Source organism: Syzygium oleosum, unplaced genomic scaffold, assembly GCF_021117445.2.
Source record: "Syzygium oleosum isolate NSW1041296 unplaced genomic scaffold, Sole_v2.1 Sole_v2.10, whole genome shotgun sequence".
Taxonomy (NCBI): domain Eukaryota; kingdom Viridiplantae; phylum Streptophyta; class Magnoliopsida; order Myrtales; family Myrtaceae; genus Syzygium; species Syzygium oleosum.
In genome coordinates this window covers 6932497-6946171 of record NW_026607494.1, presented here as the reverse complement: position 1 = coordinate 6946171, position 13675 = coordinate 6932497, and the positions used below count along the sequence as shown (strand labels likewise).

At 43.1% G+C, this 13675-nt stretch overlaps 2 protein-coding genes across 7 annotated transcripts; both read right to left on the bottom strand.

Annotated features, from left to right (window-relative positions):
- Positions 1–881: 881 nt before the first annotated feature.
- Positions 882–4202, bottom strand: LOC115688855 (probable folate-biopterin transporter 7). 5 transcript variants are annotated; one of them, XM_030614788.2, is made up of 3 exons: positions 3836–4202; positions 2909–3197; positions 882–2220 (listed from the first exon to the last, which is right to left on the bottom strand). In XM_030614788.2, the coding sequence occupies exons 2-3, from the start codon at positions 3177–3179 to the stop codon at positions 1166–1168; spliced, it is 1326 nt and encodes a 441-aa protein (XP_030470648.2). In that variant the 5' UTR covers positions 3180–3197; positions 3836–4202; the 3' UTR covers positions 882–1165. The 5 variants fall into 5 exon arrangements, with proteins under 5 accessions (XP_030470648.2, XP_056171163.1, XP_030470651.2 ...); XM_056315188.1 differs by having other exon boundaries at positions 3873–4202; XM_030614791.2 differs by having other exon boundaries at positions 3839–4201.
- Positions 4203–5793: 1591 nt separating this feature from the next.
- On the bottom strand, positions 5794–11270 carry LOC115688883 (OVARIAN TUMOR DOMAIN-containing deubiquitinating enzyme 11). 2 transcript variants are annotated; one of them, XM_030614828.2, is made up of 10 exons: positions 11037–11270; positions 10344–10515; positions 9495–9568; positions 8951–9005; positions 8799–8873; positions 8499–8572; positions 8359–8407; positions 7395–7479; positions 6291–6347; positions 5794–6180 (listed from the first exon to the last, which is right to left on the bottom strand). In XM_030614828.2, the coding sequence occupies exons 2-10, from the start codon at positions 10512–10514 to the stop codon at positions 6137–6139; spliced, it is 684 nt and encodes a 227-aa protein (XP_030470688.1). In that variant the 5' UTR covers position 10515; positions 11037–11270; the 3' UTR covers positions 5794–6136. The 2 variants fall into 2 exon arrangements, with proteins under 2 accessions (XP_030470688.1, XP_030470687.1); XM_030614827.2 differs by lacking the exon at positions 11037–11270 and adding an exon at positions 10715–10949.
- Positions 11271–13675: the final 2405 nt, after the last annotated feature.

Sequence of the window (13675 nt, the reverse complement as noted above, 5' to 3'; positions counted from 1 at the left end):
TTTGGAACAATCAGACTGTATATCTAAACTGTATTAAAAGTAGTGACTAATTGTGTACTTGGGGCATATTCAAGGGTCAGTAGAGTGATCACTTATCACCAATACTAGATATCCGGCACTTCGACTCATCAACAGTTAGACAGTCTTCATAACCATAGTAAGCTGCAAAATGCGACATCTTATCATATTCATCACATCTCAGAGTTCAGGAACATAGTACATGAGAACTGTCCAAAGACTTCAAATTGGTATCAACATCAGCAGAAGTTCTCTCTAGGATATTGAAAAAATCTCATCTCTTCGCTTTTGGTCATCTGCATTTCTAGCAGAAGTTTAATACTTTATGGAATAATGGCAAGGGAAAACTAAAGTTGTTCGTTGTCCGGATTGCCATGAAATCTATCGAGTTGGCGTCTAATCAGTGCAATTAATCATAAGCAGCCACACAATGGAAGAATATCAAAGGATCCATACTAGGAACCATAAGGTATTATGCGCGGACTGCAAGATTCCCTGCAAAACATCAGATCCTTGATTTTAAAACATCCTCCAGATTTTAGTGCAAGACAAATTTTCAAATGAAACTTCATTTGCCGGAATTACTCTTTTAGAACATCCTTGTTCTGATGGACAACCGGTGAACAGAATTCAATCTTGCCTTCATCATTGTTCTGTAATCTGCGATAATTAAACTTCATCCGCGCGGAAATCAGGGAAATTAATAGACATGACCAAAATATTTTCAGTCATGTGAGATTTCTGGATGCAGGTGTCAGCCAACACTGTAAAAATGTCTAAGAGGCCAGGCACCATCAACCAGAACTCAATCCAGCTTCACACAATTGCCAGATCACATACAGAATTCTCCAACAAAAGAACAGTTTGCTTCAGTACTAGATTCTATTCGATCAAGGGCTCAATAAATGATCGTGTCAACGACATTGGATAAAGAAATCTTTCTTACCTTTGTTGGAGAGAGAGATCTTTTAAACCTTTGAAGGAGATGACGACAGCTTCAGGAGGACTAATTACAAAGATACACCTTGTCACAACGACAGCTCATAGTGTCTACCACCTAAATATCCCTATGTGACAGTTTATTGATGCATATCTAATTGAATCGTGTAAAAGAATTGCAAGTGATGAAGCATCACTACTATAGAAACTACTCCTCTTTACTCCTGGGTTTGGATCTTGTATCATCATGGATCCACGATGATCGAAATAGCGGCAACAGCGTGCAAACCGCTTGTATTGCGAGACCCAGTGGAAGTCCTGAAAAATCATCTCCTGTGACACCAACAGATGATGCAAGCGCAACACCAAGGAATCCACTGATTATTAATGCTAAGGCGATGGCCGACATGACGAAAGCTATTAAAGATCCTTCACACCCCGGTGGACAGAGTTGCGCCATTAGGACGCTGAAGGGTAGAATTTTGAAGAAGAAGAGAACCTCCAAGACCCCCGAAAAGATGACCACATACAATGAATCCGGAACTCCCATTGTTTTGTAGACACCCTTGACGAAGAGAATATCTGAAACCATGAACAAGGCCATCATGGCCTGAATTGCAGACATCAGTTTCCTTGGTGGGACTGATTTCAGATGACGATTATAAACCATACCCCACAGGAGCATTGCGGCTTGGCCAAACACTTTAGAGATCCCCAATACCGATGTGTCGATCTTGAGATACTGTGTTTGGTAGAAGAACATGGTCCCAGTGAGAGCTGGAATAACTGCATGGGATGCTGCAAGCCAGATTATGGAATTAGCAATCTCAGGTCTTTTTAGTGCAGACAAGAGATCGGAAAGCTGCTTCCTAATCCCTGCTTTGGTCACAGTTTTAGGGAGGTCAAGAGCGCTTTCATGGACACTGATTGTAACAAGAAACTGCACTGCGAGGAGAAGGCCAAAAAACAGAAACATTATCTGCGGAGAAATTCTCCCAATAGCAACCCCGGCGAGAAGGTTCCCAAGGACACCACCGGCAGAGGAAGCCATCCAAACAAATGATGGGAGGTTACCGGACGAAGGCGACCTAGTCTTCTTTGAAGACGAAGCAGGCTGTTTTCCTACCTCTGCTACAATGGCATCATTTGCTACCTCTGCTATTGAAGCGCCGAGGTTACTTAGGAGGAGATAAATCGAGATGATCGTTATACTTGATGGGGAGAGAATTGCTATGGCTAACCAGGACACTGCTTGCAAGAATGCTGCATACACAGATGAGAGAAAATGACTTCAGTTGAATGCATCCGAATAGATACGCCAGCATATATGATTGCGGTGAAGCAAATCTATTAATATTACGATACAATGATATCACTTTGACTTACGATGAATGAATGACTTAAAATCTCTGAAGTTTAAACCATGATAGGAAAATAAAGGTCTCTATTTAACAAAAGGAGGCATGTGATTATTTCATTCATGTTGTTCTCTCAGAAGATTTTCACAGTCAGAAAAATGAACTTCTACTTAATCAATTCATGTGTCTCTAAGAACTGTAGAACCGGGAAAATATCCTATCCATAACCTAGGTGCCTCTTATATTTAGTTATGCCATACTTTTGAGGAAATAATACATTACTATTTGTCAGAGATAGTCCTCTCAAATCCATATTTAACCAGCTAAATAGAGGAACACAGTTCTTGTCCATTGAGCCCCACGGCAATCTGCCATCTATCATTGCTCAAGTTGATTCATGCACACACACAAATTGCAGCAAGTTGAACATCATGGGAAACTAAGGTGTGAAGCGTGAAGCATCAAGATAGTTCACTTTAATTTCATCTATAATTTCGCTTTACCCCTAATATCCAAAGCAGCATCCGCATATTTCTTCATTGAAACAAAGAGAACGTAGATGCTGGACCAACAAACGGACTCCAAACACTTACCTCCGAGAGCAATGTAGGGCAGGCGGTGTTGGCCCCGAATATAAAACGCGTCGGATACCACCCCATAGAGAGGCTTGGCGACCATGGGAAGGTTGGCCGAGTTCTGGAGGATCTGGAGGGTGGAGGGATCCACATTGAGGCCATCCTTAAGGAAGAAGCTGACAGTCATCCATGGGAAGCACCTCAGCCCCTGAACCCAGTACCCTATTCCCAGTACTACTTTCCGAACCAGCTCGGTGCCGCCGCCGCTTCTTCTAGTCTCCACCACCATCTGATGCGAACTAAATCACTGCCAATTACAACACTGACAGTCAGGCAATCATAACTCAGAACTAGATCACAGGACAGCATTTCCTTTTCCAACCCTTTTTAGCCCCTCAATTTGGAAGTGATTCAGTGGCTTTTTGAAGTAGAACTGATATGCAGGATCACAGAGCCGATCTTGTCCAGTTTTATTGAAGAAAGTTTTGATCTTGAATTGGTGGACAACATTTTCTCTTTCAACCCTTTTTATGCCCCTCAATATGGATGTCATTCAATGGTTTTCTGAAGTAGAAGTGATATGCGCAGGATCACAGACCCGGCCTTGTCCAGTTTTACTGGAGAAAGTTTCGATCTTTGAATTGGCGAACTCGATACAGAAAGCAAATTCTCGACGAAAAGAACTCGACAAATCAAAGGAAATGTTTTGGTTCAAAGAGATGGCAAGATTTGCACCCGAGAGATCCATATACAAGTCTAACGATGTCGGCGAATTCACAGGAAAGGCGAAAAAATCAGTAGCAGACGCGTAATTGAGTGGAAAAATGACAACAAGAAGAGAGAACACCGACAAACAGCTAAGGGAAAGAAACACCGCATATGCAGAAACAAATTTAGATACAGCACAGACATGGAGAATCGGAAGAACAAGCAATGGCAACTGACCACCTCGTACACTGTAAGAGAGAGAAACTGCGAACACCTCCTGGCGGCCGGCAGAAGGGGATAGAGAAGCAATTCTGGAATGGGTTGGGCGTGGGAGAGAATGGGCAACCACCGAAATCGATCTACCGTGGGACGAGACGAGAAAAGCGAAACGGTGCAGTGTCTTGTATTGGAGCCATTGAGTAGAAGACAAAACTCGCAGGAGAGAGAGAGAGAGAGAGGTGTCGTCTTCTGCAATGTTCTAATGGGTCTCCATCATCATCATCAGAAGAAAAAGATCGGAGAGATTGTGTGCGTGTCATGTGTTTAGCTCATCCTTGTTCTGAATATATTTACTTTCCATGTTCGTGTCGTGTCAGACTGAGAGGGCTGAGAGCAACTCAGGTTTTTGACTGATGATTTGACTATGGACGTCATTTTTTTTTTTTTGATCACCCAACAACAAACTCTCTCCAAGATTGCTTGAGGAAGGATTATTGGAGTTTTAGCCATTAAAGGAAGAGCTTTTCTATTTCTTCTTTCCTCTGTTTGCAGCTGATGAGTTTAGCGGTAGTTTCTTATAGGAATATAATGAATTTATTACAACCGCCGTGTAGGAGAAGCACCGTATATTCCAACGTGTACATTACGTCGAGTGGTCCGCATACGTGTTCCGATACACGTCAACGCTCGCCGCTAGCGTTTTGCTGTCGGCGGGGGGGGGGCGGCGTGTCGGACTGGTTTGACAGCAACAATGCTTTGGCTGATGAACTTCAGATTTGCGTATATACGGAATGCTTTCATTGCGTGATGATCTGACTAGACTATTCAATTTGCTAAACACATGTTACTCTTTGATTCCTTAAATTCTTTCTTAAAGTGAAAGGCAGTACTGGAAGGCATCTGCATGAAAAGAATAAATGGAAAACTCCAAACAAAAAGACAGAGACATAGCAAAGTTCTCCACAGCAAAGTGAATGCACTTGCAAAAGAAAAAGCAGTATCCACGTGGATGCGAAAATCTGCGTCCAAAGATTCGATAAAATCTTTCGAGACTTGATGGATCATCCCGTCTTCGCATATTAGGTGAGATCACGAAGGGCATGAACTCTAATTCATAATTTAGAAGCTTGTTCGGCTAACGTGTACAATAACAACATGGGGATTGACCCGTGATTATTGGGTTGTATGTTTGAAATTACTTTCGATGTCTGAGTAACCTTGTATCAATTCTCTATTCACTGAACTGTGTCCTTGAAGTCCCCTTTAGTCCACAATATCTGTCTCCAAGCAAAACTACTGTTGTCTTGGGTTTTTGCCACCATTGAGGCATTTTCATCAGACTGAGGCTGACTCAAAGTATATCCTTTGAATCTTCCTTTCTTCTCCTGTAGCAGTTTGTTGCTATGGTATGTAAAAGAATGGCTTACGACACTGAATCATCATAGTCCCTATGAAGTCCCGATTCTGATTTCGCTATGCTTTCCTTCTGCTACCATTGAGGCATTTTCTTCAGAGTTAAGGCTGACTCAAAGTATATCCTTTGAATCTTCCTTTCTTCTCCTGTAGCAGTTTGTTGCTATGCCATGGAAAAGAATGGCTTACGACGCCGAATCATCAGAGTCCTATGAAATCCTGATTCTGATTTCGCTATGCTTTCTTTCTGGTTCGACAATGCTTTCTAGTTCAAGGAAGGAACGAATCTTTGCAAACTCCGGCTTTATTGCCCCGACTGATAAGATGAGCCACAACAATGTTGGATACTGAAATTCTCTGAACGTGAGATACATCGGCTTCTTTGAATCTATCTTTCACTATGCTTTCGGCTAGAAAGCTAGAGAATTGGCAACAATGTCCTCATGTCTTTGGGGAATTCGCGAAACACTTGGTTTTGTTACCCTACCCTGTCAAAGTGCCTGAAACTGGTCCCTGATACTGACCACTCCATAGCTACGTAAGAATAAATACAATGCCTAAAATATAGAGAGGACGACCTTTCAACTCTCAATTCCTTCAAACAACTTTACATCTTTAGTTTGCTATCTTCCTCCAACATATTTTTTGTCCAAAGAATGTAAAAACAACTAGAATGGTATACAATGAAAGTAATTTCCGCAAACTCTCGGTCGTCATGTGTACATGAGTGTCTGTCTTCTTCGATCTAGGACTCCTGTTATGTACAGAAAATGATGATCTGCAACATATCTCCAAACTAAGTTTTCTCGGCAGTGGAAATAACACCGATAGCACAGCACTTGCAAACAATGCATTCAACTAATAGCTGCCAATGCTGCAGGTTGACCTCATGATAACATTGACTCTTCAGAAAAGCCAATGCTTTTTTCGTGGCTTTCTAGCAGGAACATCTGCGGAAAACAAAAACCACCAAAGTATCTTTTGTTATTTAGGGCCAAAAGTTGGAGACATGAGAAGTAACCATAAGCAGAACACTGATATGAAAGTTGCGCATCCTCACCTCCTCTTTCGTATAATGAATTGTAGTGTACTTCACTCCAAAAGCTGAGCCACAACTCTGGAGTCACAAGAAGGCCGTGATAAGCCAGCATATAAAATTAAGCAGCACTTCAACCAGGTCTCTCACATAAATTGCCAAAAACAGTACAATGTACAGCCGGCAAGTATCATGCAGAGATGGCCACTTAGTGGTCCATCGGAGTTAAGAGCTACCAAAGTAATACTAACATATATGTCCCACAATAACAAATGTAAAAATCAAACCGAGATAGTCATAAAAACACGTAGCCAATAAAAATCCAAAATGGAAAAAGAACCTGCTTTGACATAAAATAGAATTTTTTGAGTGATGGATCTTTATTTAGAGAATGAAGAGGCATCTACTTTAACAATGAGAAGTTATGAAAAACCACTTGATTAAGATTTTCCAGAAAAAAATAAGGGCCACTGCAGCGGCTTTAATTATTTATTGAGGGTGTTAGAATATTCATATAATAAACCGCGCCTTCATCTAATAGCTTAAGCTTTTAGAATAGTTGGCAATGGTTCCACAAAATCTCAAATGGTATCGGAGTAGGAAGTCCCAAGTTCAAATCTTTCCCCCTATTTGCCTCCCCAATTATATTTCCACGCTTTAGGCTTAGGCCAAGGTCCAACCTACGTGTGAGGGAGAGTGTTAAAATATTTAAATAATAAACCACACCTTCATCTAATAGCTTAAGGTTTTAGAACAGTTGGCAGTGGTCCCATAATATCTCATAGAGTAGTTGGTAGTGATCCCACAATATCTCACGGAGGGTACTGCTTTTTATTCACTTTATATAATTTCGATGCTATGTCGTCATCCGTAGCTTTGTGAAGGCAAAGAGGCCATCCATATCGACAAAAATTGACAATGTGATGCACAAGATGCATTGTTAAAGTAGACATTTAAAGTCATAGGCTCACAGCAGCTCTTTATACCAGTATTATCATTATTCACAAAGAAAGTAGAAAAAGAGAAACAAACCATGTTTGGGTAGACAGATTACAACAGGAACGGGGACAGCCAGTAGGCTCAAACATGCAGGGAGGTTACTGAATTGTCACAATATTTATTATTTACCTTTTGTAGGATTCTTCCCATTTGGAACGATCTCAATGTATGAAGTGTCCTTGAAGGAGGTCACCAAATTAATTTTTGCTGCAAACTACAAATATTACCGAACGAGCATGAATAAGTCAACAAGTCATCATAGAAAGGCATTTCAATTTACTAAAAGAGGGGAAAACTAAGATCGTGATGAAGAATAGCGTGAAAAATTCTAGTCAAATATAATGAGAAAGTGACCAAATTAGAAACACAAAAAAAAAAGCACATAGAAAGCCTAGGTATGGCAAAATGATGTAAACATGTGACAGAAGCTTCATATAATATGAAGACAGTGATGGAGGAGAAGCTCTGTATAATATCCAGACTTGAAAAGATTCGCCATCCAATTGGTTAATCGCCATCCAATTGGAGAAGCTTTCCTTATTCAATTGAGTTTGATTTTGGACTCTTTAGTTATCTTGAAACAAATATATTGTTACTATTCTTATTTTTGGTAACTTAAATGTAATCGTGACCCACAGTCACTCTGAAATAGCTAGTCCGACAGAAAAGATGTCTTTCTCAAAGTCAATTTAAAGGAGTACATCTGAAAGGTTAAGAATAGTTACATTGAAGAAAGTCATCCAATTAGAGCTGGAACAAAACTCATGTTTGCCGATTATTCCTTAACAAAGCTCTGAATGCTATGAAAACAAGGTCATTCAGCTTAAGATGCTACTAACTCAGGATCCTGCATAAGTTAACATGCTATGAAAGATTTTTGCAAAGTTACTGATGTCAGAAATTGTATCCCCATATACAAAAACTGACGTCAGAAATGGGTATAGTTTATTCATATCATGACAGAAATGGTTACTCAAGTCTACGTAAAAATAAACTGGACAGCAGCAATGCCACCTGAACAAACATTAGGCCTTTCACCAAGGTATGTTCACTAGACCAGAAAAAAATGTCCAACAACAAAACTTCCACTCACACGATCTGCAGCTGCTTGCAGTGTGACATGGTCTCCCCATTCTCCAGATCTGGTGGCATCCAGAAGTAAAAAAAAAATCAGACTTGCAAAAATCACAATTAGCATATGGAAACAAAGCAACGTTACTGAAGATATCTAACCTTTTCATCTTCTTTAAATAGCTCTTGTACTTCATGGGCACGTAACCCTCATACAATTTCCTCTCGTGCTTTAGCTGGAAAAACATGAAAATTGGAATCAAACCAGACAAGGTCATAAGATGAAAACTTCTAAATTCTAATAGACAGGAGCTACATAAGCAATCTTAGAGGCATTTTTTTTTTTTGGTAAGGAACAATCTTAGAGGCATTTGATCACATCTCTTCCAAGAAAACTCGGAAGAGGCAGAAGAGCATAGGGGAAAACAATTAAAAACCTTGGGATAACAGTATCAATCATACCTGCTTTATTATCTCTTTCCTTACGATTTTGTGATGGTCTGAATTGCGAAACAATTGATCAGCTAATGCGCGGAACTGTGCAATTTGAAATAGCATCAAAAATTGGTTTTCCATAGTAACAAACCATGAAAGCATTATCTCTAAAGCCAAACCTGGCAATTCCCATCACCTTCAATTTGCATTTCTTCTAGATTATAAGTCACTAATCTGAGAGAAGGGGAAAAGCAAAACCATCATCCAGCAAGTAAAATCCCACAAAGAATGCACTCCTAAGATGCAATGTATAAGAGACCTAAGACAAATGAACATGCACGGCATACGTGACTTCACATCTCAGCATATTGAATCGATAACTATCATAGATAAAGGGGAAGGGGACAGCAATTGTCATATCGAACGGATGTTTTAAGTGAGGCTTCTCAGTATTATTGCATGAAACAAAGAGAACACAAAAAGCCAAAGAAAAAAACAAAAAAAGGGCCACGTATCTGGATATCCAGGACACAAAAACAAGCGATTAATCTTGATGACAATCTTCAGTTCAATAAAACAAAAATTAGTTGATGATGAATAGGTGAATACAAGGAAAATGATATTGCATAAAGAGGACCATGCTGAACCCCACTCAGTCTTAGCATAAAAGTATTGCTATATTCTAACTCCAAACATGATCGACCGCATTATAAGTCACAAAACCTCTCAGAGAGCCGCTCGTGATCCAATGTTGCTTCGTTCACGTCGGGAATCTCTCCAATTACCCGAGGAGTGTGCTGCCAACATAGTAAACTTGTAAATCATCTGCCCCTTGTAATTACTATCCACAGCTCAAATCAGCAATGGCATAACAAGCTACTAGGTATTCTGCCTAATGGCAGTGTCAGTGAGAGTGGAGGCGCAAAATACGGGCTTCAACACTCCTGAACTCAACATTACCAAGCGATGGTAAAGCAAAAAAATTGTTGCTGCTTCTCTGAATTCTTATGAAGCCATCTGTCAACAAGTACAAGTCCTAGGATCAAAGCCCCAAAATAGGTCAAATTTGCGCATGGTGCCTACGCACACTGTCTTCAAGGAAACCAGTAACCACTGTATGCTAATGTGTCTACTCATATTTTGGAGCTGAAACATTAGAATTAGATTGGCATAGTATATGGATTAACCTCCAGTAGTCAGAGAATTTTTAAACTTTGACATCAGCTAGTGCTATTAAAATAGTCCAGTTTGAAGACAAAAAATAATGTAACATTCGAAGATGTCTTGAAACCTACACTGAATGAGAAGCAATGACCATCAATGAAGTGAATCTCTAGGAATTACAATCCAACAACATGTATTACTCGACGACTGAGTATAAATTTCTAGCAGTTGCATAGATAGCAATTCAAATTGTAGCTATCACGTCGGTGTAATCGACGAAGGTTGGAGTAAATAATACCATAATCAAACAAAAAGAAGAAAAAAGAACCTCCTTAATTGCCTCAAGGGGAGTGGTAGACATGAATTTTCTTACGAAAGAAAGGGATCAGGTAGATAGCAAGAACATACCGGGATAGAATCTAAGTGAGATAGTCTCTTCCCAAGCTTTCCATCTGACTTAGAGCTCTCCTCTTCCGCCAAGATGGCCGCGATGGTTTGGTCGTCCTCCGTATCGTCATGGAAGCTGCTGTTCAAACTCGAGCTAGAGCTCGGACTCGCATTGCTACAGCTTTCCGTCATGCTACAAAGAAACCACGCTCCGTATCAAGTCCACCAAGGATAAAAACGAACCAGATCATCCCAGAATCGCCCAAAACATGCAGTATAAAACAAGAAACAACAGGAAATCGTCGAACAGTTACACACTTTCTAATACAGAACCCCCAACGGAACGACCCACATAAACAATCAATCCGAAGGCAAGAACAGAGGAACCTAACCGGATCACCGAAAAGACCCTGCGCACGTGCTCAAACAACACGCCCGCGCTCTTCCTAACCGTATCAAGAATCCCAACAGAGCCCGACTTGAGAGGAGACAAAATCGACGAGGGCATCGATTCATACAAGGAAAGCAAGAGCAGCGCGAGGAAACGAAACGAAATCGCCAAGAACGCGAGCCCCCACATCACAAGCCAATCCAAATCGAAAGACCCAGCAAAACCACGCCCATCCGGAGGAGCACCGACTCCCCGCCGAAGGAAAGGCGAACCCAGAAACGAAAAACAAGCCCAAAGGGTCGTGATTGTCGATGATTACTTACCCAGCCGATACGGCAAACGAAAGGATCAGGAAGGAAGGAAGGGAGGGAGGAGGAGGGCCAAGGATCAAGATGAAGCGGGTGGCGTGAGGCGTTTCCTTCGCTCGGAGATATGCGTCGTCGAAGACCGCGATGGCAAGCTTCTTCCGAGACGAGGCGTCATTGTTTGGCGTTGCGGCGTTCGGCTAGCTATATATATCTCCGACAAGAAACCTCGACGCGAGCGACGCACATGACGCGGCCATGTCGGCGACGACGACGACGACGACGACGACAGACTAGCTATAGGCCAGGAGGAGGAGGGGGAAGAGAGTTGGCGATTAGTCAACGGGCTGAGTCAGCTTTGACCCCTTATTGTTGCATGGTTTATAGGAGGTTAGCAGGGCGAACAATTAAGGTTTTACGTACCCGCCAACGTAATTACACGTGTCCAATGGTCGTTGAATTTTTTTTTTAATTAGATGCGCCATTTCTTTTTTCGTATCGAGACGATTTGAAGAATTCTTTATTTTTTCTTCTTATTATAAACGCCAAAATAAGGACAATTCGAGGAATTGGGAGGGAGGAGAAAAAGGATAAAGAAGGGAAAACACCAAAAAACCAACCAAGCATCATGACACATTCGTTTACCACGCATGACTGAACTTTCTTGTGACACCAAGAACTCAAAGAAGCTATGACACATTTACCTTGCAACGTATTTAGTCCATGGGCATTTTCGTCTTTTCGCTTTTTCTTTTTTTTTTTCTTTTTTTTTTTCCTTCCTGGCGAGGGCCTCGCCGGCGTGCCTGGCTCGCGGATCCGGGACGAGGGGGCCCTCGTTCCTGGCGCCCGCCGAGCGAGGGCGGCCCGGCCGCCCGGTGCGAGGGCGGCCCGCGCCGCCCGATTCCCGGCGAGGTCGACCCTAGCGGTTGCCGGGCGAGGGTCGACCTCGGCCGTCTCGAGCCTGGGGCGAGGCGCCCTCGCCGCCCAGGGCGAGGGCGACCCGTCGCCGGCGTCGGGTCCGCCGCCGGGCGAGCGAGGGCGGCCCTCGCCCGATCCTCGGGGTGAGGTCGACCGCCGACGTCGAGCGAGGGCGCCTCGCCAGATCCCTACGGAGGCCCTCGGCTCGACTCTCAGTGCGAGGTCGACCCTTCGCCCGACGCGGCGAGGGTCGACTCGCCCTCGAGCCTGGGCGAGGCTGCTGCCCCGCCGCGAGGGCTGAGCGAACCTCGCCGGCGCCGGCGAGGTCGCCCTCGCGGCGGGCGAGCGAGCCGCCCTCGAGCTCGCTCAGTGAGGTCGACCCGCCGGCTGGCGGGCGAGGGCCGCCCTGCTCGCCCAGGCGGGCAACCCTCGCCACGCCGGCGAGGGCCCCTCACGGATCCGGCGAGGGCCCTTCTCACTCTAAAGGAAAAAAAAAAAAAAAAAAAAAAGAAAAGGTAAAAGACGAAAATGCCCATGGACTAAATACATTGGGGTAAATGTAATGCACAAAAGCAAAGTTCGCTTTTTTACGTGCCACAAAAAAAAAGTTCGTGGTAAATGCCATGATTACACGAGCTATAGCCAAAGTGCTGGTGACCCTAAAAGAAAAGGGAAGAAATGGTTCTTGTCAACGTGCGAGTTGACGGTTGACGCGGACTCATTCAAGACGGTGTCGTGCGTCTTCCATCAAACCTTTAATCTAATCCGAGAGGGCTAAATTACCGAATCGCGCCTTGCTAAATCGATCTGTGGAAATCATCTTGGCCGGTGAAATAAAAAGGCAATTTTTTTGGCACGGAGGTAAAAAGTATATAAAAAATGCCGGTCTGGCAACGTTTCGTTTATATATGTGCCAAGATACAAATGTTATTAAGGCTCCATTTGTTTTGCGAAAAATGAATTATATGGAAACATTTTCCTAAAAATGACAGATTTCATAACTTGAAATAGTTAGCCAATGAAAAAAGTTTTCATCACTAACAACGAATTTTTTTTTTGTTATAATTGATATGAATAATTATTTTTTTAAAAATATTTTTTGAATCGTATATTTTTCGCAAAATAAACTCGCCCGAAAGCAAGCGAGTTCGAACTCGGGGAGCACGAGCTAGTGCTAATTTGGCCCCGTCTATACGAGCTCCATACATCCTAGCGTATGATTTTGATGGGTCCCGCGTATAATCCGTGCGATCTAACGGTCGAAATGCACTGGGCTCACGTGCACCCGATCCGACGGCCTTCACGCGTTCGTTCATTTTGTCCGCGCGAGACGTGGCGGGACTGCTTCAGTGGTCGTGGAAGTTGCAGGACTGCGCACCGTTCATCGTCGTGTTCCTCTCAACCGTGCAAGAACGCAGTCGGTGCCGGAGAGAACATGGACGCGGCGATGCAGATAGCGATTCCGGTGGCGGGTACCGTCGCCGTCGCCGCCGCCGCGGCCGTCACCTTCTACGTCGTCAGCTTCGCGGAGATCAGGGAGGTAACAAACGGAAAGAAAGAAAGCCTCCGTTACGGTCGGTTTTTCCTGGTTCTCTCTGATTATTTATCGCCATTGAAAGCTTCGTGATTTTCACCCCCTCTTTTTCGGGTTTTCGCCTTCTCCTTCTGCGCGCAGAGATCGCTCAGAGAGCTGGACGAATGCGATGAGAGAGGAGGCGGCGGCTTCGAATCGTCTTTGA

Coding starts and splice junctions, on each gene's coding strand:
- LOC115688855 (XM_056315187.1), bottom strand. CDS start 3,179: ATGGTGGTGGAGACTAGAAGAAGCGGCGGCGGCACCGAGCTGGTTCGG. Junction 2,221..2,908: donor GCCCTACATTGCTCTCGGAG/GTAAGTGTTTGG, acceptor CTGTGTATGCAG/CATTCTTGCAAGCAGTGTCC.
- LOC115688883 (XM_030614827.2), bottom strand. CDS start 10,902: ATGTGGGGGCTCGCGTTCTTGGCGATTTCGTTTCGTTTCCTCGCGCTG. Junction 10,516..10,714: donor AGGGTCTTTTCGGTGATCCG/GTTAGGTTCCTC, acceptor GTTTCTTTGTAG/CATGACGGAAAGCTGTAGCA. Junction 9,569..10,343: donor CTCACTTAGATTCTATCCCG/GTATGTTCTTGC, acceptor CTATGTTGGCAG/CACACTCCTCGGGTAATTGG.